Here is a 27,143-nt window from a genome sequence, read left to right on the forward strand (position 1 = left end):
AAAAGTATTGATGACACTTTACTGAGCAAACTGAAAAAACCTGGGTATCATTTGTGGAGAAAGGAAGAGAGGCTGTGTCTTTCTTAGTTCAGGCAGGGAGACGCTTAACTAACATACAGAGTTAAAACTCCCTCAGAACTGCTACGCCAGTAAGCATCATGCCACTCTGTCTGGTTGCTAAGCAACACCTTCCCGCCACCTAGGTTAAGCTGGCTTCCTGAGCACAGAATTACCGTATTTTCCGCCCTATAGGACGCACTTTTCCCCCTCCAAAAATGAAGGGGAAATGTGTGTGCATCCTATGGGACGAATGCAGGCTTTCGCTGAAGCCTGGAAAGCGAGAGGGGTCGGTACGCACCGACCCCTCTCGCTCTCCAGGCTTCAGGAAGCTATCCGCAAGCCTTGGGAGCCCGGTGGGAGTTGCCGCTGGGCTCCCAAGGCTTGTGGACAGCAGCCTGCAGCCCAAAACCGGGGGAGTGCAGCGGAGCACACCCTGGGCTTCGGGCAGCTCTCCGCAAGCTTGCGGAGCCCAGGGGGAGTTCCCGCCGGGCTCCCAAGGCTTGCGGATAGCAGCCTGTTCTGGGGGCTGGGGTCGGGGGAAGCTCGGGCTTCCCCCGCCCCAGCCCCGCGCCTGGGGGGGGGAAATAATTTTTTTTCTTTACCCCCCCCAAAAAAACTAGGTGCACCCTATGGGCCGGTGCGCCCTATAGGGTGAAAAATACGGTAACCCTTAGGCAGCAAATTGAATGATTCCTCCTCTTGGATTCCCAACATGTTCATCTTCATTGCTTCATCACTTTGAAGAGCTCTTCCAGCTTGAGAGCTACACTCAGGTCTCCATGGACTTGAAGCCTCCCGCAGACGTAGGCATTCAGAGGATGGAGCTCTCCCAGAATGAAGGCCTCCAGGTCACTCTCAGATACTTCCAACACCACGTCGGGACTGTGGTCGGGCGACCCAGGGCCTATTCGCCCTCGTCCTGCAGGGGAAAAAAGGGAGGAAGACCAGTAGGCCTAGGAATTCAAATCAGGACAGCAGCTCTTGAAACCGGTGTTCACTAAATAATAGAAAAGGAAAATTTGTTGGAGGTTTGCTAGTCCAGGGCAGGAACTTCAGGGCAGTGTTTTAACTACAGCATCCCTGACTGATACCACTCTGCTAACATGGAATTTTGGTTAAATCCATTATCTGTGAGGTGGGTGTCACATATTCAAGAACGCTAGCTGGCAAGAACTAGCTTAGGATGAACGGCTAAATGCTAAAGTGAAAAACAACTCCAGTTCTAACATGAGTCAGGCTGAGTCAGGGTTGAGTCAGGGTTTCTAGGGACTGTGGTTGGATAGGGAGCTGGGCTGGCAGAAACGGTTGGAGAGAGGATTGAACAGCTAACATGATGTATATTTTGCCAGATTAGTGCCTGTCCTAATAGAAATGCTCCCACAGGATTTTTGGACTGTGTCCAGTAATGCTTTACTGAATAAACTAGGAATTTGCTGTGGGCCTCTGTGTTGTTGTTTGCTTGTTGTTGTTATTTATTTATTGAATTTACATACCGCTCTATACCCGGAGGTCTCAGGGCGTTTCACAGAACAAAATCAAAATACAAAACTTGAACCCCCCCGCAGAGAATTTCACACCGCTTTAACTACTTAGAAATTAGGAGTTTCGAAATTACTTATTGTAACTGTTGAGTGGATTTCTGTTTAATTTTGAAATGCTGATATTTAATATTATTCTGTATTGTTTTAATGAATGTTGAATGTTATTTTATTTGCATATTGTATTATGCATATTGTCTTATTTATATGATGTTAGCCGCTCTGAGCCTGGCTTTGGCTGGGGAGAGCGGGATACGAATAAATTTTAGTTATTACTTATTTATTTTAGTTATTATTTATTTATTTACTTCCAGCAAAGGAGAGCCCATCCTGTCAAACAGCTCTCACTATTGGGGAGGTGTCTCTATCATAAAATCATAGAATTGTAGAGGTAGGGGGGACCCTAAGGGGCCATCTAGTCCCACCCCCCCGCAATGTGGGAATCACAGCTGAAGAACCAGGTCACCGCCTAATGTTTAGGTGAATTCTGTTCCCCTGACATTTCCACCCACGTGTTCTAGCCCTCCCCTCCGGAACAGCAGCCAAGAAAGTCTACTCTGCCTTCTGCAGAATGCACCTTTAAAAAATACAAAACTCACAATGTCAACGTTAGGATTTGCACATTCCCTCTTTTGCCTGAGCAGTGAACACTGCTCTGTTCTGGCAGCCCTGTTTAGGGAAGTTTTTAATGACTGGTGTTTTAATGTATTTCTAATCTTTTGTTGGAAGCCGCCCAGAGTGGCTGGGGAAACCCAGCCAGATGGGCAGGGTATAAATATTATTATTATTATTATTATATAACACACAGAACACTGTTACGCCCAGACTCTATGATCCCAACTCCACCCAAACCCTGGCAGGTCCCGAGGACCCAAATGGCCACCTCAGATTGGCCGTTTCTCATGTGATGTAACTAACAGGTGGGTCCCCTGGGGTTTGCCCAACATGGCGGTTTTCAGAGGCTTGGTAGACCTTCTCGGTGCTGTCGGTGGAGAAGCCCAACGGCTGGAGACAATGTGCTGCCTTAGGGTCACCTACTTCCCAAAATGTACACATTGCTTGATTGTAAAAAACAACAAACACCCAACAAAGAGAAAACAATAAAATTATCGACAAGGAAAAATAAACAGCAACAAATTAAGGCTTTCAAAAAGTTAAAACAACAATAGGCTAAAAACAGCTTAAAACTCCTATCAACTTCCTAAGCATCTGGGCGCAAGCTTGTCTAAACAATAATGTTTTTGGCAGATGCCAAAAAGAGACAGCAAAGGCACCTGCCTGGGGTCAAGAGGCAGGGAGTTCCAAAGACCGACTTCTTATGAATGGGCATCATGTAGCCCTGGCAAAAGGGCCCTTCAAAGCGGTCAAGTGGGCATATGTGGGGCAATGAGATCTCGTAGGTACTTGTCCCACTTGGCCCAGCAGCCAATCAGCAGGCACTGCAGATCTCTGGGCACAGGTGTTCTATGCTGGCAAGGCCTCCTCACACCTGTCAGCAATCGTGCTGCAGCATTCTGCACTGACGGCACCTTCCAGATGATGAGTGAGGGAAGCCCCACAGGAGAGGGCCTTTGTCAATGGCTTCATTCAGCAAAAGAAACTGACCTGAAGAGAGATCAATGAAATAAGTAGTAGTCTCTGCTCCACTGGCCAGCCGGACATTGATCTGGTAGCAAGCCTTGACCTGGTTCACTAAGGATTCGGACAAGCAACGCTCCAACGCGGAGAGGAGCTCCTCAGCTTTAAACCTCCTTCCTTCACTGCTGCCGCCTGGCTCTGTGTGGACAGCGTGCAGTGGCTCCTCCATCTCGTTCTCTACCTCCACATGTTCAGCTGGAGAAAAAGGGCAATTGGTACGTAGGTTATGGCAGGCGTGGCCAAAGCAGGGCCCTCCTCCAGCTTATAATTATTTGTTGCATTTATATCCCACCCTTTCCTGCAAGGAGCTTGAGGCTGCATACATGGTTTCCCCCTCCTTCTCCTCCTCACTGAATGCCCACCGCAACCCTGGGAGGTAGGTTAGGCTGAGAGGCAGTGACTGGCCCCAAGGTCACCCACTCATGGCTGAGTGGAGGATTTGAGCCCTGGTTTGTCCTGGGTCCTCAACCGACACTCTAACCCAGGGGCCAGCAAACGTTTTCAGCAGGGGGCCAGTCCACTGTCCCTCAGACCTTCTGGGGGGCCAGACTATATTTTGAAGAAAAAATAAATAATGAACGAATTCCTATGCCCCACAAATAACCCAGAGATGCATTTTAAATAAAAGGACACATTCTACTCATGTAAAAACACAGGTGTCTGGACTGTCTGTGTGCCGGATTTAGAAGGCGATTGGGCCGGATCCGGCCCCCAGGCCTTAGTTTGCCTACCCATGCTATAACCACTACACTGCACTGGCTCTCAGATGCAGAATAACTCCCATCAGCCCCAGAGAGCACGGCCATTGTCTACGGACAGACAGTGGTATTAATGAATTATGATCCTTATCATTATCGAATCCATATTGCGACCTTCCTCCCGACAAAGGAACTCGGGGGTTTTCCACACACAAGTGGCACATCTAAAAACAATTCCGACACATACTGGGAAAGATCTCTTCTTTAAAAGGCTTGTTGAAAAGGTGGTAGAGCTCATGTCTCCACTGTTGAAGGCAGTAAACGCGTCTGGGTACCAGTTGCTGGAAACCACAAGAGTGTCAGTACGCCTTTGAGCCAATGCCAACGACTGGGCTCAACAACTGGTTCTGCCCCGACTGGGCTGGGCGAACTGGAGGAGGAGGAGGAGTTTGGATTTGATATCCCGCTTTATCACTACCCGAAGGAGTCTCAAAGCAGCTAACAATCTCCTTTCCCTTCCTCCCTCACAACAAACACTCTGTGAGGTGAGTGGGGCTGAGAGACTTCAGAGAAGTGTGACTAGTCCAAGGTCACCCAGCAGCTGCATGTGGAGGAGCGGGGAAGCGAACCCAGTTCACCAGATTACGAGTCAACTGCTCTTAACCACTACACCACACTGGCTCTTCATCACACTTCCAGAGACCTTCCACTTTTGGAAATCAGGTCTAAGTGCAGTGGACCCACAACTGTGAGTTGTAAGTACCAAACTCAGCAGAGTATGAACAAAACGGAAGAAAGCTGTTAAGCATAACTTCTTTATTTTCTAATAGCTACTGCAAACTAAAACTAAAGAGCTACATTCATACCTCAGGTTGAAGTAGCTTTAGGTTAAGTACTTTTGGGTTGCGCTCCGCGGCGAACCGGAAGTAACGGAGCACGTTACTTCCAGGTTTCGCCGCTCACGCATGCACAGATGCTCAAAATGACGTCACGCGCATGCGCGAAAGCGGCGAATCACGACCTGCACGGGTTGCGTTCGCTTCAGGATGCGAACAGGGCTCCGGAACGGATCCCGTTCGCCTCCAGAGGTACCACTGTACTGGCTTGCATGAGTGTTACAGCTCTCACGCAGCCATCTAATTACTACATAGATAACACTCAGACTCCCAAAGAGTCAGGCAGGAAGAGCAGTTTCCGCCCCTCCTTTCCAAAAACATTGTCAGGAGATTCTTGCAATGGGAGGGGGTGAAAATTGTTAGGATATTTCCGTTCCACCTTAAAAGGGAGCAGGATGTTTGTGTCACAGCCTGCGTATTTCCTGTTCACAGGATGTTTATGTTTGCTATTACTTTTGTTTCTCTCTCTGTCGAAGACACTGACGCAGAACAGTCATGTCTTTCTTTGATCTGATCGACGCTGAATAAAAGCTTGTAAATAATGCTCTCCTGGGTGTGACATTTGCTGTGCATTATCTGCTGATAAGAGTGTGCACGAGCCCTGGAATGTGGCAAGGAATTTCCAGGAAACTCGTGTCGCTAATAGCTCATACTGCGTGACTACGGGAGATCGATGGATCGTCCTGCAGCCAGCTTGGGGGCCATGATGGACTTTATCTCCCTGGCAGTATCTCAACAACAGGTTATGGGCCCAGATTCACGGCACTTACAGGAGAACAAGACTGCGACAGACTGCGTTGAAAGGTATGTGGAGGAAAAGCGGAAGAAAGGCTTTTCTGTTTGCCTTTGAACTCCGGCAGACTAATGGATCTGGGAGCCGCGCCAAAGGCTTCGTGATTAATGGGCTGCCGAGATAACAAGTCTCTGAAGTGAAATAGACTCACGGCTAAAAGGAATAGCTGGTATGGAGTTTTTCCAAGCTTCTGAGGCTGCTGAGTGCCCTAAGCTAAATGGGGACAATTATAAAACCTGGGCAAAAAGGAGGGGAGAGGGCTCTTGAGCGTGGAGCCTGCTACAGGCATCTAGTCAGAAGGAACTGATGGGGCTAACCTTTGAAACCTTTACCTGCCCTTAAGAGGCCAGGGCACAGGTCCTATGGCTGGCCCCTGTGAGAACAGGAAGCTCGGCTAGAGGCGCCACTGGCCTGATCCAGCACGCTCCTACAGTCTTTTGTTGCAAGCTGGTCGAAGGTTGCCCCATGAGCGTCATGGCCCAAGCAAGGATTCCAGTCGAGGTCTCCCTAGTCCAAGCCTAACACTACACTGTTGTATTACAATGGTATTACACTAAGGAGTGACTAGGGATAAAAAGTAAGGGCTGACTGCCCTAAGAAATTATTAATATTATTATTTTACTAAGTCATGCTTGGGGAGCTGACATGTGGTCACCTGTCTCAAAATCTCCATTTGGACGGGTGGCCGCAGCCGCCAGGGTCTTGCCAAAGAACTGAAGAGCCAGCTGCTGAATGGTGCTGTCCAGACCTTCCAGTCCTGGGATCGGAGGCCTTGAGCCCGGCGCCTGTGGGACATTCTCCTGGGATGCCTGGAGGACGCTTCCCAGTATCAGTTCCACCCTGTCCACCTCAAGGCCCCAAGACCTGGTGATGTCATTGATTTCCACCTAGAAAGAAGAAAAGGCAGGGGATTTTGATCAAGAGCATGGGAAAATGCGACCCTGCGGGTGTTCATGGAATTGTAGAATTGTATACAGTGGTACCTCGGGTTACATACGCTTCAGGTTACAGACTCCGCTAACCCAGAAATAGTACCTCGGGTTAAGAACATTGCTTCAGGATGAGAACAGAAATCGTGTGGCAGAGGCACAGTGGCAGCGGGAGGCCCCATTAGCTAAAGTGGTGCTTCAGGTTAAGAACAGTTTCAGGTTAAGGATAGACCTCCAGAACGAATGAAGTACTTAACCTGAGGTACCACTGTAGTTGCAAGAGAACTAAAGGGTCATCTAGTCCAGGCATGTCCAACACGTCGATCACAACCGAGGAGTCAATTGCGGGATTGTTTCTCGCGGATTGCAGGTCGAGAAAGAAAAGCCTTTCTCCACAGCCTCGGATGCAGCAACCGAAGCAGCCGCTGCTGGTCTTAACGGCCAAGCCTGAGCAGCGCCATCTTGTCCCCCTCTTCCTCCTTTCTCTCCAGCCAAGCCTCCTTGCCTGCCTTCCCACTCTGTGCTGCGCTCTCGGGGGTTAGAGTGCCGGTGGTGGGGTGAGCGGGACATGGCGCCCTGAGAGAGGGCTGGGGTGTTTGTGTGTGTGGAGGGGAGGTGCTCTTGCCTGGGGATCTGGGGAGCATGGTCTCAGCTGGCGAGGGGGTGCAAAATCTGCTCCCCCACGCAGTTGGCAAGGGAATGAATGGGCAGGAGGGCATGTGGGAGGGAGGGAGAGAAGGAAGGAAGGTGTCATCTCAGAGTGGGGCTACCGTAGCCAGGCAAAGGGCACTGCCGGGGAGACAAGGCCGTACGCGGGCATGTTTGAGACCCCTCTGGAAGGATATGGAGGGGCAGCGTATAATACCAACTGCGCCCCATTTGCGGCTGGGGCAGCAGCCTCTGAGAGCCCCAGAAAGCAAGGATATATACTGTATTTTTCGCTCTATAAGACACACCAGACCATAAGACGCACCTAGTTTTTGGAGGAGGAAAACAAGAAAAAAAAAATTCTGAATGCCAGAAGCTGGAACAGCAAGAGGGATTGCTGCGCAGCAATCCCTCTTGCTGTTCTGGCTTCAGCAAACGCAACGTGAAGCCTCTTCAGGGCAGTCTCTTCAGGGCAGTGAAGCCTCTTCAGGCCAGGCTCCCCATGCCCTGAAGAGGCTTTGCACGGCTATTGCCGTGATCCCTCTTGCTGTTCTGGCTTCTGGGATAGCCGTACGAAGCCTGCATTTGCTCCATAAGATGCACACACATTTCCCCTTACTTTTTAGGAGGGAAAAAGTGTGTCTTATAGAGCGAAAAATACAGTATTTTTTAAATCAGAATTTATCAGAGTGCCTCTGACCATGTGCAGAGTGTTCCTCCCCAAGCAGGAAGAGAGGTCCGCCTCCTGCTTTTGGGAGGAGGGCGAACAGTTCCACCCAGGGCAAAGGGGGCGGTGAGGGGATCTGTGTGGTTCCCCACCACCTGGTAGCCTTGGGATTTCTCACCATGGCGGAAGGAGCCATGTCTCTTGTGTGTGTTCTGCCCCTCATATTTCCCCCCTCACATGACCTGCTGCCCCTGCAGATATTCTTTCTGCTCACTGCCACCCCCAGCATTCCCCTCCCTCTCCCCACAGCCCAGGTCGCGTTGCTAGGGAGTGAGAACACCAACACACTCTCTCTTTTTTAAGCAGAATCCCAGCCTCACCTCTCTCTCTCTCTCTCTGTGTGTGTGTGTGTGTGTGTGTGTGAGAGAGAGAGAGAGAGAGATTGATTAGCAGATATTATTACCAGGAGCTGGTCTGCGATCCGCAGCTTCTCTGTTTGAATCTCCCGCAGGTACTTCTTAAGCACAATCTTGGTCATGGCATTCTGGGCCGTCATCCGCGTGGCAATGTTGAGATCCTTCACCATCATGACTGACAGCAGCGGATCCCAAACACGGAACTGGACATCAGCCCCCACAGAGACCCACGCTCCATCCCGAGACGTCAGCTGTAAAGGCCAGAGAGGGTCGCAGTGAACTTTCTGATCCTCACGGGGAAACTTTCCCTGAGCAATTCCTTCGAGCGCAGTGGAAATAAATAAACCGCTTATAGCAGCAGTTCTCAAACTTTTGGGGGGCTGCTGTCTCCTTGCTTCCAAAAACTCATCCCCGGTGCCCTTTCCCCACTCTAGAAAAACATTATTCAGAGCAGCGGTTTGCACAACCCACGAAGGAAGATAATAGCATATTAAAATTCAAAACAGTATCTATAAATTGCACATTTATTCAAAATCCAATTTAAACTACTTAGCACAACTAATTCAACAAAACTGATAAACTTGATCCAGCTGTTCAAAGCCTGGTAATCATTTGCACCTCCTTACCTGCCTCCCCCTGGGACCCTACTGCCCACTCTGGGGACCACACTGCCCTAATAGCATCCTTCATCCTAGAGCTCCCATCAGACCCAACCATCAGGGATGATGGGAGTTGTAGTCTCACATCTGGAGGGCAACAGGTTCCCCACCCCAGCACTGATGGGCTGATTGGAGGGAGGCAGTTTCATTTTCCACTGTTGCTCCCCCCCCCCTTCTCCTGCACTGCTCTGAGCTTTCACCCCAACCGGCTCCCTTGGGTGTCCAGGGCAGCCTCGCTCTTTGGAGAAGCTTCTTTCGAGGTGGCAGCAACTCGCCTTGCATGGTGGGATGCTGAAGGCCCGTGTCCGGAGGTCCACCACCTGCCAGTGATCAATAAAGGGCAGCACCAAAACCACCCCTGGCCCTTGTGGGGCTCGGATCCGCCCCAGACGGAACATGATCATTCGCTCATAAGTAGGCACTATCTGGAAAGGAAATAGAAAGAGAAGAGAAGTACTGAGAGGTGCAAATATAAACGAAAGGAAGGCTCTTTCCATTCCCACCCTGCAGAGTAGACAATACTGGGCCCAACATATAAATAGTCTGGCCTGGTTTAAGGCAGCTCCCTGTGATCTAGTAAAGTCAAACCTCTGCTTGAAAAATATTTCAGGTGTTTCTTGTGAGATTGTTTAGGGATGCGGGGGGGGGGAGATATATTGTCTAAGATATCCTATCCCAACTTGTCTGTACAAGTTCAACAAAATCAGCAGAATTAACATTCCCCTTTTAAACACACACACAGCGGATAGCTTGCTCAGACTCGTCAGAGTCTCTGTAAATATTTCCTGGTATTTCCCCCGTTTAATCCCTCCTAAAATAAGACGCTACACAGTCTTCTGCAAAGTATAAAACGTTTACTCACAAATAATCATCTGTTCACACAAAGATTCCTGGAAGGCAGACTTAAAAGGTTAGAACATACCGTATTTTTTGCACCATAACACTCACTTTTTTCCTCCTAGAAAATAAGGGGAAATGTCTGTGCGTGCTATGGAGCGAATGCCTGCGGGTGGCGGGGGGGATCTGCTGCAGTCGTGAGCAGAGGATCCATGGTTCCCCTTCCATCCCTCCTCCGTGGTTACAAAGCATGGATCCACATGGATCCTCAGGATTTTTGCATTGGGCTACTCCAAACTCACTGTCAGATCACATGTCTGTGGCCACAGCATGAACCACAAAAATCATATATCCACTATTTCGTTTAGAATATTTTTTTTCTTGTTTTCCTCCTCTAAAAACTACATGCGTGTTATGGTCTGGTGCGTGTTATAGAGCGAAAAATATGGTAGTTTAAATGTGGTGACTATCTCCTTATGGGAGAAAGCCCCCCTTCTCTTCTCTCGGCCTGGAGCCAAGGTGCATTTCAGTACAGTCATACCTCGGGTTGAATGTGCTTCAGGTTGAGCGCTTTCGGGTTGCACTCCACAGCGACCCAGAAGTAATGGAGCACGTTACTTCCGGGTTTCGCCGCTCGCGCATGCGCTCAAAATGACGTCATGCACATGTGCGGAAGCGGCCAAACACGACCTGTGCACGTGCTGTCGTGTCTTACCATAGTTGTCAACTTTCAGATTTGAAAATAAGGGATCAGCAGCTCTAGTAAGAGATCAGCAGCTCTAATAAGGGATCAGCAGATCTACGGGATCTACGGGATATCTAACAATCTGGGATAGCAGCAGGAAACAGCGCTGGAATAAGGGTATTTCCCGCCAAAAAAAAGGGAAGGTTGACAGCTATGCGTCTTACATTCTGTTCAGTATGCAAACTGGGCTCCGGAACTGATCCCGTTCGCATCCCGAGGCATACCTAAAGTATACCTGAAGGAGCGTCTCCACCCCCATCGTTCTGCCCGGACGCTGAGGTCCAGCGCCGAGGGCCTTCAGGGGGTTCCCTCATTGCGAGAAGCAAAGCTACAGGGAACCAGGCAGAGGGCCTTCTCGGTAGTGGCACCTGCCCTGTGGAACGCCCTCCCATCAGATGTCAAAGCGATAAATAACTACCTGACATTTAGAAGACATCTTCAGGGAAGCTTTTAATCTGTGATATTTTACTGTATTTTTTGTTTCTATGGAAGCCGCCCAGAGTGGCTGGGGAAACCCAGCCAGATGGGCGGGGTACAAATAATAAATTATTATTATTATTATTATTATTATTATTATTATTATTATCATCATCATCATCATCATCACTGTAGTGCTGTTGTTAAGATGGTATCGATAGAGACAAGAGAAGACAAGATGTTCGCCAGCCTGCGCTTCCGGTTCTTTCTACTTCAGGAGAGGCTACGTCCATCTCAAGTTACACATCGGAAGTTTCGTCTCAGTCCTAGAAAGCAGGAAGTTCTGGCTGGAGGACTGAGACAACCTTCATGTCTAATCTAGCCATGTTATGTTTGACAGCACCCGATTCTTACATGCCACATTTCTGCCTTAAGACAAATGGAGGAAAGGGCTCTCGATGGCCACTAGCAATGTCAGTGAAATGCGGGAACTACATTAGAGCTAATCTTGGAGAAGAGAGATTTGCAAAGGAGATGAAACGGATTGGTTGGAACCTCCCTCCCGCCCACCGAAAGCAAACAGGCGTCAGGTCTCCCCATCTCCAGTTCCTACCTTCAGAACAAACCAGGCCGAGATGGGGAAGAGGAGGACTGTGACCAGGAACACAAAAGTGGTGACCACCCCATGGCAAACCCATGACAAACACTCTTGAGGGGGGTCTGAGGAAAAGAAAGAGAAGCAAACTAATTAATGCACATTCACAGAGCACCCCCCAAAAAAAATCCTGGGAACTATAGTTTACCCCTCACACAGCACCATTTCACCAGTTCCCAGGAAGCTACGTGCTGTCAATGTGTGGTGTGGGTAGAGGAACACAAGAAGGCCGCATCCTGGACCCGACCAGTGGCCCTTCCCAGTGTCTCCATGGGAAGCCCAAAGGCAGGACCTCTGAAGGGCAGGGTCTCCATCTGGTCAGCCAAATGTAAAAGGTAAAGGTACCCCTGCCCGTACGGGCCAGTCGTGTCCGACTCTAGGGTTGTGCGCCCATCTCACTTAAGAGGCCGGGGGCCAGCGCTGTCCGGAGACACTTCCGGGTCACGTGGCCAGCGTGACAAAGCTGCTCTGGCAAGCCAGCACCAGCGCAGCACACGGAAACGCCGTTTACCTTCCCGCTATAAAGCGGTACCTATTTATCTACTTGCACTTAGGGATGCTTTCGAACTGCTAGGTGGGCAGGAGCTGGGACCGAAAGATGGGAGCTCACCCCGCTGCGGGGATTCGAACCGCCGACCATACGATCGGCAAGTCCTAGGCACTGAGGTTTTACCCACAGCGCCACCCGCGTCCCTATTATGTAGGGATGCATTAAATTTATATACCTCCCTTCATCCAAAGATCTCGGGGCTGTTCACAAGATACAGGATAAAAGCACAAATAAATACAGTGGTACCTCGGGTTACATAAGCTTCAGGTTACAGACGCTTCAGGTTACGGACTCCATTAACCCAGTAATAGTACCTCGGGTTAAGAACTTTGCTTCAGGATGAGACCAGAAATCATGCTCCGGCAGCGTGGTGGCAGCAGGAGGCCCCATGACCTAAAGTGGGTGCTTCAGGTTAAGAACAGTTTCAGGTTAAGAACAGACCTCCGGAACGAATTAAGTACTTAACCCGAGGTACCACTGTAGTTTAAACAAAAACAAAACAGAACACAACCCCTGCACAAAAATATTTAAAAGGCCATAGAATATTAACCAGCCAAAGGCCTGGTTGAAGAGGAGCGTTTTCGCCTGGTGCCTAAATGTGTATAATGAAGGTACCAGCCAAACCTCCCTGGGGACAGCATTCCACAAACGGGGAGCCACTGCAGAAAAGGCCCTGTTCTCGTGTTGTCACCCTCTGGACCTCTCGTGGTGGAGGCACACAAAGAAGGACCTCAGAGGATGATCTCAGGGTCCGGGAAGGTTCATATGATGAGAGGTGGTCCTTGAGGTTTCGTGGCCCTGAGCCATTTAAGGCCTTATAGCAGGGGACAGCAAACTTTTTCAGCAGGGGGCCGGTCCACTGTCCCTCAGACCTTGCGGTGGACTGGGCTATATTCTGAAGGGGGGGAAATGAACGAATTCCTATGCCCCACAAATAACTCAGAGATGCATTTTAAATAAAAGGACACATTCTACTCATGTAAAAACATGCTGATTCCCGGACCGCCCACAGGCCAGATTTAGAAGGCGATTGGGCGCGATCCTTCCCCCGGGTCTTAGTTTGCCTACGCATGCTTTATAGGTCAGAACCAGCACTTTCCATTGGGCCCAGAAACTAACTGGCAGCAACTGCAGTTTGGCCAAGATTGGTGCAATATGCTCAAACCATCAAGCTGGCTGCCGACTTCTGCCCTGGCTGGATTTTCTGAACTGTCCTCAGGGGCAGCCCTACGTATAAACAGGTTGCAGTAATCTAACCTAAAAAAGTTACCAGAGCACAGAAAACAGTACAGTATCTCCAATCCACACCACATAATCATAGAGTTGGAAGGGACCCCAGGGTCATCTAGTCCAACCCCCTTCAACGCAGAAATCTCAGCGGAAGCATCCATGACAGATGGCCACCCAACCACTGCTTAAAAACCACCAGGAAAGAGAGTCCACAACCTCTCTAGATAGACCATTCCACTGTTGACCAGCTCTTACTGGTATTTAGTTGAAATTTCTTTTCTTGTAACTTGAAGCCAATGGTTCGAATCCTACCCTCCAAAGTGGGATCAAACTAACTTCCATGTGACAGCCCTCTAGATATTTGAAGATGGCTATCATATCTTCTCCCAGTCTCCTCTTTTTCAAGCTAAACCTACCCTGTTCCTTCAACCATTCCTCATAAGGCTTGGCTTCTTGACCCTTGATCATCTTAGTCACCCTCCTCTGAACATGTTCCAGCCTATCAACACTTTCCTTAAATTGTGGTGTCCAGAATTGGACACAATATTCCTGCTGTGGTCTTACGAAGGTGGAATGGAGGGGTACTATTACTTCCCTTGATCTGAACACCATACTTCTGTTGATGCAGCTGAGAATAGCATCCTCCTTTTTTGTTGCTGCATCACACTGTTGGCTCATGTTAAGCTTGTGGTCTCCTAAGAACCCTGGATCCTTTTCACTTGTCATAATAAAGAGTAAAGGAGGGCTCTCGCTTGCATGCTTCCCCAGTGCATCTGATTAGCTTATCTGGGACAGGGCTGATGCAGACCTTTGATCTGATCCAGTTGGACTTTTCTCCTATCTTCAAACCCAGCCACTTACCTGTTCCCTCCTGCATCAGCTTCAGTGTGTTCCATGTGCGCCCAGGTGGAAAGAAAGCCTTCCGAGGTTCATCTGGCCAGTTGCCCGACTGCTGGTACTGGTCAGTGTCTCCTAATGGCAACGCTTGGTATCCTGACCGGCTGAACATGTTCTGGTTAGCTCCCAAGTTACCGGTAGCTCTCTTGGTTGTCCCCCTTTACGTGCATTATAAAGAGCCCTGTATCCTTTAACTCTGCAAAGACAAAGCATCAGCAGAAAGATGTTTGCATGCAGTTTCTGCTTGGAACATATCTCCTTGTTTTGACGCCTCTTTTGTTTGTATGAAATGCCCTGTTTTAAAATGCTTTTTGTACTGCTGCAAATATCAGCGCTCCCACAGCCTGAACATTAGAAATAGAGGGAACGACTAGCCACTCATCCGCAGGAAAAAGCTCCAACATGAGCGTTAAAGCCTGAGTTGTAGCCATGTCAACAAGAAATCTCAAATCTTCATCCCCACCCAAGCACTTACTTCTTTTGGATTTTCTGCCCCTGAGCAATCAGCAATTGCAGTTGTGTTCAAGAAATCTCACACTGGCACTATGAATGCATTTTGCACCTCAGTTGGAATCATTTTGCATTAGAAGCACATTTGCACTCAACACTTTTTCCTGTTTGATCAGTTACACTGGACAAGTGACACAAACAACAAGCAGAGGAAGGAGGCTGGCGTGTGAGTGCTTCTTAATTCCAGGGAGCTGCAAGACTTACTCCCTCTGCCATCAGGAGGACTTTGATGCATTAAGGGGTCAGCAACCTTTTTCAGCCGTTGTCCCTCAGACCTTGTGGGGGGCCGGACTATATTTTTTTGGGGGGAAATGAACAAATTCCTATGCCCCACAAATAACCCAGAGGTGCATTTTAAATAAAAGCACACATTCTACTCATGTAAAAACACCAGGCAGGCCCCACAAATAACCCAGAGATGCATTTTAAATAAAAATACACATTCTACTCATGTAAAAACACACTAATTCCAATTGAGAAGGTGACTGGGGCCTTAGTTTGCCTACCCCTGCATTAAGAGCCTGTGGGAAGCACGTGGGTTTCTAAAGCCCGATGCCGACTTTTGAAATCTCAGCGTCTCCTTGCAAGCTTCTGCTGACAAGCTATGAAAGGCATCAGAGTCAAAGAGCTGTAGGATGGGAAGGGATCTCAGGGGGTCATCTAGCCCAACGCCTTGCAGCGCAGGAAAAACAGCACAGAGATCATTGTGTATCAGTAGCTTGGCCTGGGTTCCAGACATGCTAGATGAATCCCAAGCTGGAATTAAGACTGTTGGAAGAAATATCAACAACCTCAGATATGCAGATGACACAACCTTGATGGCAGAAAGTGAGGAGGAATTAAAGAACCTTTTAATGAGGGTGAAAGAGGAGAGCGCAAAATATGGTCTGAAGCTCAACATCAAAAAAGATCATGGCCACTGGTCCCATCACCTCCTGGCAAATAGAAGGGGAAGAAATGGAGGCAGTGGGAGATTTTACTTTCTTGGGCTCCATGATCACTGCAGATGGTGACAGCAGCCACGAAATTAAAAGACGCCTGCTTCTTGGGAGAAAAGCAATGACAAACCTAGACAGCACCTTAAAAAACAGAGACATCTCCTTGCCGACAAAGGTCTGTATAGTTAAAGCCATGGTTTTCCCAGTAGTGATGTATGGAAGTGAGAGCTGGACCATAAAGAAGGCTGATCGCCAAAGAATGGATGCTTTTGAATTATGGTGCTGGAGGAGACTCTTGAGAGTCCCATGGACTGCAAGAAGATCAAACCTCTCCATTCTGAAGGAAATCAGCCCTGAGTGCTCACTGGAAGGACAGATCGTGAAGCTGAGGCTGCAATACTTTGGCCACCTCATGAGAGGAGAAGACTCTCTGGAAAAGACCCTGATGTTGGGAAAGATGGAGGACACAAGGAGAAGGGGACGACAGAGGACGAGATGGTGGGACAGTGTTCTCCAAGCTACCAGCATGAGTTTGACCCAAATGCGGGAGGCAGTGGAGGACACGAGTGCCTGGCGTGCTCTGGTCCAGGGGGTCACAAAGAGTCGGACACGACTAAACGACTAAACAACAACAAAGGGGTTCACCCTAAAGCTACAGTGCAGCGTTTCTAAAGCAAACCTGAGGCACCCACTTTCTGATTCCGGGCGCTGCAGTTTACCCTTCCCTAACTTCCCATCCCCACCAGCCCTTAAACTACAGTAGCCAGAATCCTTCGCGATGAAAAATATATATGCTTTAAAGCCATCGCATGTACACACAGCCTTGTAGCGGCGGCGCCGGACTCTGCGCTGCACGGGCTTGTCGTTGCAACAGCAGCTCCCTGGGATGCTATGCAAGTCCTGTTGGACGCAGCGCGGCCTTTTCCTATTTGTTACTCCCGGGTAAATGCATGCACGGGCCTCGAGCTTGGCCCCGAGAAAGCACCTGAAGCGGTGCGAAGAATCCCCGGGAGCCGGATGCCGCTGCAAGCGGGCCGGGCCAGCGCTGCTCCTCCCTCCCGGAGGGCCCTCCTTTCCCGGCAGCCCCGCGCTGCTTCCTCCGCCGCCTCCTCGCAGGGACAAAGCGAAAGTGAACCCAGACGCCTCGCAGCCGCCGCCATCCCCAGTCGCGGTTGCTGCTTCGCGATCCGGACACCGCTGCAGGTCGCGCCTTTCAGCTGAGTTCCTTTGCATTGCGTGCGTGGCTGTGTTTTATTTATGCATTAACTTTTATTCATGCATTAACTTTTATGTATGCATTGCGTCGATGCGCCACGTCTTGACTCGCCGGGGAGCGCAAGGGGGCGTACATGGTCCCCCCCGCCCCCATTTCACCCCCACAACAACCGTGTGAGGTCGGTTGGACTGAAAGAAGGAGGGACTGGCTCCCAAGGTCGCCCAGGTAGCTTCCTGGCGGGGGGGGGGGGGGAAGGATTTGAACCCTAGAATCGTAGAGGCGGGAGGGACCCTGAGGGTCATCTAGTCCAACCCCCTGTGATGTCCTGATCTCTCCGACCCTCTAGATTCCTTTCCCTCCTCCGAAGAATCGGGGTGGGGTGGGGGCTTGGCTGAATTTGCGGGACCTGCGTAACTCAACAGCCTCCTATAATGGCCAAGAGCCTTGTGGGGGGTGGGGGCCTCTGTGCCTGGAGATGGGGGGCGGGGGGAGTGGATTTTGTTCTCCCATGTACACACACTTAATCTGCTTTTTCTGGACGCAACAGCCTCTGAATGTGCAGCTGGGTGACGCCTCCTATAGATCAGGGGGGAAAGGAGACCTTTGGGTACCCAGGTGCTGTTGGACTACAGTTCCCATCAGTCCCTGCCAGTGTGGCCAAGGGTCAGGAACGAGGGAATCCTCCAAAAGCAGGGCTCAGCAAACTTTTTCTTTTTTCTTTTTATAAATATTTATTAAATTTTCACAAATTTTAAAAACACATACAATACACACAATACAAAAATATACATACAATAACAAACAAACACGTATACTTTCAACTCCTTTTTTTCTTAAACTTACTTCATCGACTTCCCCATACCTCCCCTTTCTGCATTCCAATTCCCAAAATTATTTCAGCAAATCCTTCCCCTTAATTTTATCCGATTTTTTCCTTTCCTTTTCTTTTACTTAATCTTTAACAGCTGTACTCCCTTACTTTATATAACCACAACATTTTAACATTCATTAATTTTGCAATATTTCTTAAGATAAATTTTAAATTTCTTCCAATCTTCTTCCGCCGTCTCTTTCCCCTGGTCGGTCAGCAAACTTTTTCAGCAGGGGGTCGGTCCACTGTCCCTCAGACCTTGTGGGGGGCCGGACTATATTTTGGGGAGGAGAAATGAACGAATTCCTGTGCCCCACAAATAACCCAGAGATGCATTTTAAATAAAAGCTCACATTATGCTCATGTAGAAACATGCTGGTTCCCGGACCATCCGCAGGCTGGATTTAGAAGGCGATTGGGCCAGATCCGGCCCCCGGGCCTTAGTTTGCCTACCCAAAAGGATATTGTAAAGATTCCGAAAAGGCCACCAAAATGACCAGGGGGTCGGAGTGGCGCCCTAGTGAAACCTTTGGCTCATCTCCTGCTTGCAGGTTCCCACAGTCAACTGTTCGGACACTAAGAGGACAGGATGCTGAACTCAACGGGCCACTGGCCTCATCCAGTTGCCTCTTCCCCTGCTCTTAGGAATTGTCATACACGTCTGTGACAGGGTTCCTGACTTCACTTACTCTGAATTGTGGTATGCAAAAACCCTTTCCCACAGTTGAGCCCCTCCACCTGGACGTCTGCCCCACAGGATGGCCCTGAGAGCAGCAATGTATGGGGCAGCTTCCTAGGTTCCTGGGGCTGGGGGGGGGGGTTCTGTGGCCCTCCCAGTGTTCTTGGACTACTCTGTGCACGCGCACCATTCCCTGAGCACCAGCCATGATGTCCGGGGCCCAAGGGAAATGGAGGCCGACAAGAACTGGAGGGCCACAGCTTCCTGGTTTGTATTCATATATCAGTCCATCACTCTTGTTTGTCAGTTCTTTCGTCTTCTCCTCTTCCAGTTCATTAGAAATGCAGCTGTATTAATATCCCTCTTTTCCAGGTTCAATTCAGATTGCACGCAGAGTCTATCCTTGTTCACCTGCGCCTCCACTCCTGGTTTCCCTTTTGTTTTTCCAAAATCAAAGCTCCAGTATTTGGCAGCTCTGTTCCGTCAAGCCTTTGCACGCCGATTGGCAACTCTGCCATTGCGTTCTGTTTTCTTAAAAGCCATCCATAGTTCCATAGCTTAACTGTGCTGCGTGAAGAAGGACTTTCTTTGATCTGCCCAGAATCTTCCAACACTGAGCTTTGTCCACAAGATCCAGTCTTATGCCAGAGGGAGACAAATCTTTCTCTGTCACTGTGCATTGTTTTATAAACTCCCATCACATTGCCTCTTACTTGGCTGTGAGCCACCCTGTTCGTGCAGCCGAGATAGGGCACTAGTCCATGTTGACAGATTCCCTGGTGTGTGTGTGTGTGTGTGTGTGAGAGAGAGAGAGAGAGAGAGAGAGAGAGAGAGAGAGAAGCGATTCTGAACCCTAACCCTTTCTTCTGCTGGGTGACCTGGGGCTAGTCACACTTCTTGAAGTCTCTCAGCCCCACTCCCCTCATTCCCAGAGACAGACCAGATTCTTTGAGTTGTAAATTTAGCCTGATAACCTTTTCATGCTGAATCTAAGTCAGAAACAACCAGTTGTCAAAACTACTAATCAATTAGGAGCTCTCTTCCTGCAGATGAGGGAGATAACCCACTCCACACTTTTAAAGACACAAAGACTTTAATTAAACCCAGATACGCATTCCCAGCATTCTACAGCTTTTGGCTCTCCCATAATGCTCCTTTTCTGCATGAGCCAAAGTTTTAACCTGCTAAGATTTCCCAATATCACTGCAGCAGTAGTCTTGTAATCTGGGGCGCCGGGTTCTCATCTCTGCTCCTCCACATGCGGCTGCTGGGTAACCTTGGGGTAGTCACACCCACTCACCTCACAGAGTGTCTGTTGTGGGGGAGGAAGGGAAAAGGAGAATGTTAGCCGCTTGGAGACTCCTTTGGGTAGTGATAAAGCGGGATATCAAATCCAAACTCCTCCTCCTCCTCCTCCTCCTCTTCTTTCTCTACTCCTCATTTTTTTTTTTTTTTTTTTTTTTGCAGGAGATGGAGGAGGAATTTGAGTTCTTGCTCTGCGGGAGGTGCCAGAGAGAGGCCCCCAACCCCAAGCTTCTAGCCTGCCTTCACACCGTCTGCATGGAGTGCCTGGACGAGAACAAGCCCGTGGGCCAGTGTCCCGTCTGCCGGTTCTCCTTCGCGCGCGCCAGCGGGGTCCCCTTCCAAGATAACATGCTCTTTGCAAGCCTCCAGGCCAAGCTGAACACCTACCGGAAGATCGCCGGTGACAGGGATTTGGTGTGCGATAACTGCAAAGATGCGGCTGAGTTCTGGTGCTCTGAGTGCTCCGAGTTCCTCTGCCTGAAATGCTACAAGTCTCACCAGTGGTACTTGAAGCAGAAGAGCCACGAGACCCAGAAACTGGCCGATCTGAAGAAGGATACTGCCCAGAGCTTCCTGGAGGGGGCAAAGAAGTCCAGCAACCTTTTATGTTCGGAGCACACCCAGGTTATAAGGTAATGCTACTGAGGGCGGGGAGATGCTTTTGTTGTTGTTTAGTCGTTTAATCGTGTCCGACTCTTCGTGACCCCATGGACCAGAGCACGCCAAGCACTCCTGTCTTCCACTGCCTCCCGCAGTTTGGTCAGACTCATGCTGGTAGCTTCGAGAACACTGTCCAACCATCTCGTCCTCCGTTGTCCCCTTCTCCTTGTGCCCTCCATCTTTCCCAACATCAGTGTCTTCTCCAGGGAGTCTTCTCTTCTCATGAGGTGGCCAAAGTCTTGGAGCCTCAGCTTCAGGATCTGTCCTTCCAGTGAGCACTCAGGGCTGATTTCGTTCAGAATGGATAGGTTTGATCTTCTTGCAGTCCATGGGACTCTCAAGGGTCTCCTCCAGCACCATAATTTAAAAGCATCAATTCTTTGGCGATCAACCTTCTTTATGGTCCAGCTCTCACTTCCATACATCACTACTGGGAAAACCATAGCTTGAACTATATGGACCTTTGTTGGCAAGGTGATGTCTCTGCTTTTTAAGATGCTGTCTAGGTTTGTCATTGCTTTTCTCCCAAGAAGCAGGCGTCTTTTAATTTCGTGGCTAATGTCACCATCTGCAGTGATCATGCGGAGATGCATAGTTTGCAGGAAACTACCAGGCCACTGCCTGTGAAGGGGGAGAGGGATACAGGCCCTCATCTGGGCTGTGCCCACTCATACGGCACGCGTGCAACTTCATTTTGCATTGGCAGCCACCTGGGACCCCACGATCAGCAGGTGAGGCCTGGGTGGGGGACAGGGGAAGAGGGCCTTTTCGGTGGTGGCTTCTCACAGGCAACATTGGAACACCCTTCCCAGAGAAGCCAGACTGGTGCCTTCATTGTAGGCCTTCCGCTGGCAGCTGGATTCCTGTCTTACGCCAACAGGTCTTTGGGAATAGACTGCTTTTTAAGGAAAGGGCTTTTAATCGCTCTGTGATGTTTTTATTATCTGTATTTTAATAGCTTTGTTTTTTATATGGTTTTAATTTTTCAAGAGTTGAATCACTTTTTAACCATTACCTTTCTGTTTTTCGTCTATGCTTGTTCTAAGTTTTGTGAGCCACCTTGAATCCTACTTGTGGGGGGAAAGGCACAATATTATGATCATTGTTATTACCAACAGTAAATTGATGTTTACAGTTTAAATGCAGTGCTTACAGTTTATACTTACAGTTTAATTAGTACTTTCATTTAAATGCACTCTAATGCTTACAGTTTAAATGCAATTTTTTTCAACCATGTTGTTTTTAAATCTGGAAAAAATTGGATGGAATAGACCTGTGGTCCAAGTACATGGAAAACTGATACAGTGATATCTTGGGTTAAGTACTGAATTCGTTCTGGAGGTCCATTCTTAACCTGAAACTGTTCTTAACCTGAAGCACCACTTTAGCTAATGGGGCCTCCTGCTGCTGCCGTGCCTCCAGAGCACGATTTCTGTTCTCATCCTGAAGCAAAGTTCTTAACCCGAGGTACTATTTCTGGGTTAGCAGAGTCTGTAACCTGAAGCGTCTGTAACCCGAGGTACCACTGTATTGGGGAGAAACAGGTTGATCTGTCCCTCCATAACTTTCCACTTCCTTCCCCTTCTGTTTTCATTTTCCTTTCTTCCCTGTGTTCTCCCTCCTTCCCCTTCCAGAGAGAAACTGATAGCACAAAGCCTGGTGTTGCTTATCTATCTATCTATCTATCTATCTATCTATCTATTATTACACTTATACAATGGTACCTCGGGTTACATACGCTTCAGGTTACAGACTCCGCTTCAGGATGAGAACAGAAATCGTGCTCCGGCGGCGTGGCAGCAGCAGGAGGCCCCATTAGCTAAAGTGGTGCTTCAGGTTAAGAACAGTTTCAGGTTAAGAACGGACCTCCGGAATGAATTAAGTTCTTAACTCGAGGTACCACTGTACCTGTTCTCCTAGGAATTCTGCTCAGTGAGAGAAGTGAGCCTGAGAGATGGTGACAGGACCAAAGCCACCCAGGGGGCTTCGTAGCTGAGTGGGGATTTAAACTTGGGTCTCCTAGGTCCTAGGCCAGCACTCTAACCACTGTGCCACACTACCTTCCTGTTTAAGACTCTAAGGAAAGCCTCCTGGATCAAGCCATTGGCCCATCTAGTCATAGAATCATAGAATCCTAGAGTTGGAAGAGACCACAAGGGCCATCGAGTCCAACCCCCTGCCAAGCAGGAAACACCATCAGAGCACTCCTGACATATGGTTGTCAAGCCTCTGCTTAAAGACCTCCAAAGGAGGAGACTCCACCACACTCCTTGGCAGCAAATTCCACTGTCAAACAGCTCTTACTGTCAGGAAGTTCTTCCTAATGTTTAGGTGGAATCTTCTTTCTTGTAGTTTGGATCCGTTGCTCCGTGTCCGCTTCTCTGGAGCAGCAGAAAACAACCTTTCTCCCTCCTCCATGTGACATCCTTTTATATATTTGAACATGGCTATCATATCACCCCTTAACCTCCTCTTCTCCAGGCTAAACATGCCCAGCTCCCTTAGCCGTTCCTCATAAGGCATCGTTTCCAGGCCTTTGACCTTTTTGGTTGCCCTCCTCTGGACACGTTCCAGTTTGTCAGTGTCCTTCTTGAACTGTGGTGCCCAGAACTGGACACAGTACTCCAGGTGAGGTCTGACCAGAGCAGAATACAGTGGCACTATTACTTCCCTTGATCTAGTCCAGCCTCCTTTTCTTGCTGCGGCCATTCATTCATTCATTCATTCCTTGAACATTGTATTTACGTCAACAGCATCTACTGCCGCGGGTGCCGCAAGCCCCTCTGCTGCTCCTGCGCTCTGCTCGATGGCGAGCACTACAACGCCAAGTTGTACTGCGACATCCGCGCGGAAATCGAAGGCAGGAAGGAGGAGCTGGGCAGGATAAAGGCGGAGCTTGGCGAGAAGAGGAGGAGCTACGAGAAGACGTACAGCACCGTCCACGAACGGCTGCAGCAGCTGGAGAAGGTGCGCAAGGAGACCCGAGAGGAGATCCAGGAGAAGGTGGAGGTGATGGTCCAGTGGATCCAGAGTAAGGGGGAGGAGCTCCTGGCGAAGGTGGACAGCCAGCTCCAGCAGGAGCGCGAGGACGTCCAGAGGAAGCTGCAGTGCGCCGAGCGCATCGTCAAGAGGTTTGCTTCGTTTTTATTTGGTTTAATGTTTGTGCAGCCCGTTTGCCTCTTACGTGGGGTTTTGGGTCCAAGGGTTTTGCAAATGTGCAAAAATGTCTATGCCCAGATCCTTGGAGCTGCCAATTTTCTATTAGGCCAAGTTCAAGGCGATACTCTCAGTATATAAAGCCCTTTTTTATTTTATGTTTTTATTAAGAATTCCAACATAACAATTTTAACAGAAATACATCATACACATTATTTTCCCCCCACATTTGCCCCCTCCCCCCAAAAAGAGAAAAAAGGAGGGAAAAAACCTCCCACCGCACCCCCAAGACTTCCCTCAGCTCCTCTCTCTGGTTTCTTGACACATAATTTTATCTGCATGTTGTAAAATTGTAAATACCCTCAATTTATCTATCTATATATTACTGATGAAGAATTTGTGAATGTTTATTCAAAACCTGCCAAGGAGTCCAGTTGATTTTGTTGTTTCTTCAAATACTTCGTAAAAGGTTCCCATTCATCTTTAAAGTCACAGTTATCCTTGTCACGTAGTTTGTGTGTCAATTTTGCCAATTCCGCATAGTCCATCAGTTTTTCTTACCACAGTTCTTTAGTCGGGATTTCCTCATTCTTCCATCCTTGTGCTATTAAGACTTTTGCGCCATTGTCGCATACATGAAAATGTTTTTTAGTTTCTTTGGCAGGTCTTTCTCCACAATCCCTAACAAGAAAGCTTCAGGCTTTTTCACCAATTTTAAATGGAAGATTTTCTTCAACTCATCATATATCATTTCCCAATTTTTTAAAAATTTTGCTACAATCCCACCACATACAGTAAATAAAGCCCTTAATGCCTTGAGTCCAGTTGGCCCACGAAATCTGCTTACCTGACATACGCCCACTCCACCATGCCAATTGACGGAATGAGCCCTATTACAGATGCCCCATAATCTCCGTTCCGTCATTGTAAGGACTCGGTCATTTAGTGTGACGTCATGTACACTTTGGAACTCCCTGGCTAGTGAGACAAGCAGGCGTCTTCACTGTATTCCTTTTGGGGCCTGCTGAAAACATTCTTGTTTAGCCTACCTAGATGCTTTAAAAAGTTGAGGTAATTTTAATGTGTTTTTGGTACTTTAACTTTTTGTATGTTTTAAAGCATTTTAAAGTTTTTATTTTATTGTTTTCTCTGTAAACCGCTTTGGGGGGTGTTTTCTGTTTTTTGTTTACCAGTCAGGAGGTTTATAAATGTTATAAAATAAGTAATAATGATTTAAGAAACAGCAAAACAGTGCCATCGATACGAATGTTAAAACACGATAGCATTTAGCTGAAGCAATGCACAGCAACAAATTGATCCGAGCAACCAAGACCGTTCAGTAAAGCGATAATGATTCAGTGACAGGTAGGTAGCCGTGTTGGTCTGCCATAGTCAAAATAAAAAAATTCCTTCCAGTAGCACCTTAAAGACCAACTAAGTTAGCCATTTTTCACCTTCTCACCCCTTGCCTTTTCCTGGAAGACCTATTGCAGTCGTTAAGAGTCGTCAACAGGCTCATCTCAGCTATCTGCCAATCTCCCATTCCCACCACCCTTCTGAGTAATACCCCTCCCCACCTTCTCACTATATAGAAGGATCTGGCAACTTCTGTTTCAGTGTATCTGAAGAAGTGTGCATGCACACGAAAGCTCATACCAAGAACTAACTTAGTTGGTCTTTAAGGTGCTACTGGAAGGAATGATTCAGTGAGAAACCCAGTCAGGGGGGCAGGGTATAAATAATAAATTATTATTAAATGATTATAACCACGGCAGGTTGGAGTCCGGAGAGCGGCTGGTGGAGAAGATGAACCTCTTTGCTTCGGACCAGGAGGTGCTGGACATGGCCCCCTTCGTCAAGGAGTCCCTAGACGATCTCCGCAAGGAGAAGGTGCTGGCCGTAGGTTTTCGGGTCCAGGCAGATAACATCTCGGAGGTCAGAGGCGAACTCCAGGCCCTGTTTAACAGGGTGAGAGGCTGCGAAGGTGAGGCAATTCCTGCAATCCTGCTCTCTTCGCCCCTCCCTTGCCAGGGGGCCCTGCTGGCTTCTTTGGCAGGAAAAAGGTTTGGGCTCCGGTTGCCGTAATTCTCTGTCGCCCTGTCCCACTGGTTGTGAGAATGAATGTGAATCACAGGGTGCCTTTGATCATTGAATCTTGGTTGTTGTTGTTATTTAGTAATGTCAGACTCTTTGTGACCCCCTGGACCAGAGCACGCCAGGCACTCCTGTCTTCCACTGCCTCCCGCAGTTTGGTCAGACTCATGCTGGTAGCTTCGAGAACACTGTCCAACCATCTCGTCCTCCGTTGTCCCCTTCTCCTTGTGCCCTCCATCTTTCCCAACATCAGTGTCTTCTCCAGGGAGTCTTCTCTGCTCATGAGCTGGCCAAAGTCTTGGAGCCTCAGCTTCAGGATCTGTCCTTCCAGTGAGCACTCAGGGCTGATTTCCTTCAGAATGGATCGGTTTGATCTTCTTGCAGTCCATGGGACTCTCAAGAGCCTCCTCCAGCACCATAATTCAAAAGCATGAACCCTGGTTAGTCTTGTCCATTAACCTCAGTGGGTCTACTATGGGTAGGACTAGCACTGAATGCACCAGAAGGGGATAAAGCTATCGATGGCTGCTAGCGATAGGGGCTCTGTTCTGCCCCCACCGTCAGAGGTGCCTTTCTTCTGCATGCCAGTAGCTGCAGAGGCACAAGGGGGCAGGAGAGGGCTCTTGTACCTGAATCCTGCTTGCAGCCTTCCTGGAGATGTCCTATTGGCTGCTGTGCAACCAGGATGGTGGACTAGGTGGGGCACTGGCCTGATCCAGAAGGCTCTCCTATGGTCCTTATGGCTAGCGGTCAAGGATGGTGAGAGCTGGACTCCAGCCACACCTGGAAGAATGTAAGTTCTCCACCCTGGACCTGTGGGACCTCCTTTGCTGACTTGAGTGTCGGATTCTTAAGCCTCAGTCAGAGGTAACTGGCCACTCTCCAGGCACTCGGCTTAAGATCCTGTTGACCTCCCCGTCTGTGTCTCCTGGCAAGATACAGGCAAGGTCACTATCGGCGATCCCACTCAGCGTGAGAGGGACACACCACTCCTCCCTCCTCCCTGCTTCCCTCAGGGAGTGGAAAGAGACAGACAGAAATCTATTTACATGTCTTTATTTCTGTCATTGCAGCAGTGCAGAGAAACGTGTCTGCACAGTTCAAACTCCAACAGCAGAGAGAGAATAGACTCCACCCCTGTACTTCCAGTAGAGGTCAGATGACACTAATAATATCCGGTGCTCAGTACAGTGAATAGACTGTCCCTTTGTTCCCATGGTACAGTCCCAAACATCAACATCCTGTTTTGCTTTGCAGCCACCTGCAGCTCGCTCTCGCATTGCTGCTTTTTCCTGACATTGAGCTCTATGCAAAGATAGATAGATAGATAGATAGATAGATAGATAGATAGATAGATAGATATAGATAGATAGATAGATAGATAGATAAACTTTATTTGCATTAGCCAACGCCCATAGCAACACAAAACAAGCAATATATA

General features: G+C 48.7%; 3 protein-coding genes across 6 annotated transcripts in view; 1 reads left to right on the forward strand and 2 right to left on the reverse strand.

Moving 5' to 3' along the window:
• On the reverse strand, positions 1–16,816 carry STOML1 (stomatin like 1). 2 transcript variants are annotated; one of them, XM_082237454.1, is made up of 8 exons: positions 16,707–16,816; positions 14,238–14,469; positions 11,555–11,661; positions 9,218–9,367; positions 8,331–8,534; positions 6,279–6,510; positions 3,204–3,431; positions 1–979 (listed from the first exon to the last, which is right to left on the reverse strand). In XM_082237454.1, exons 2-8 carry the CDS (start codon positions 14,383–14,385, stop codon positions 783–785), a joined length of 1,266 nt encoding a protein of 421 aa, XP_082093580.1. In that variant the 5' UTR covers positions 14,386–14,469; positions 16,707–16,816; the 3' UTR covers positions 1–782. The 2 variants fall into 2 exon arrangements, with proteins under 2 accessions (XP_082093580.1, XP_082093579.1); XM_082237453.1 differs by lacking the exon at positions 16,707–16,816 and adding an exon at positions 16,541–16,700.
• The window catches only part of LOC309540511 (zona pellucida sperm-binding protein 3-like), a 92,474-nt gene that overhangs the window by 37,093 nt on the left and 28,238 nt on the right, over positions 1–27,143 (reverse strand). The window lies entirely within an intron of this gene.
• PML (PML nuclear body scaffold) overlaps positions 16,739–27,143 on the forward strand; it is a gene marked incomplete at its 5' end in the record, with an annotated part of 23,013 nt that continues 12,608 nt past the window's right edge. For 2 of the 3 annotated variants that reach the window (XM_082237397.1, XM_082237398.1), the window contains 4 exons: positions 16,739–16,924; positions 19,955–20,424; positions 23,206–23,583; positions 25,384–25,592. In XM_082237397.1, coding sequence (XP_082093523.1) covers positions 16,739–16,924; positions 19,955–20,424; positions 23,206–23,583; positions 25,384–25,592 — 1,243 coding nt within the window. Of the gene's footprint in view, positions 16,958–19,954; positions 20,425–23,205; positions 23,584–25,383; positions 25,593–27,143 lie in introns of all 3 variants that reach the window. The other variant, XM_082237399.1, reaches the window with a different exon arrangement.

The sequence above is a fragment of the Podarcis vaucheri genome, assembly GCF_965113315.1.
Source record: "Podarcis vaucheri genome assembly, chromosome: 9".
Lineage (NCBI taxonomy): Eukaryota > Metazoa > Chordata > Lepidosauria > Squamata > Lacertidae > Podarcis > Podarcis vaucheri.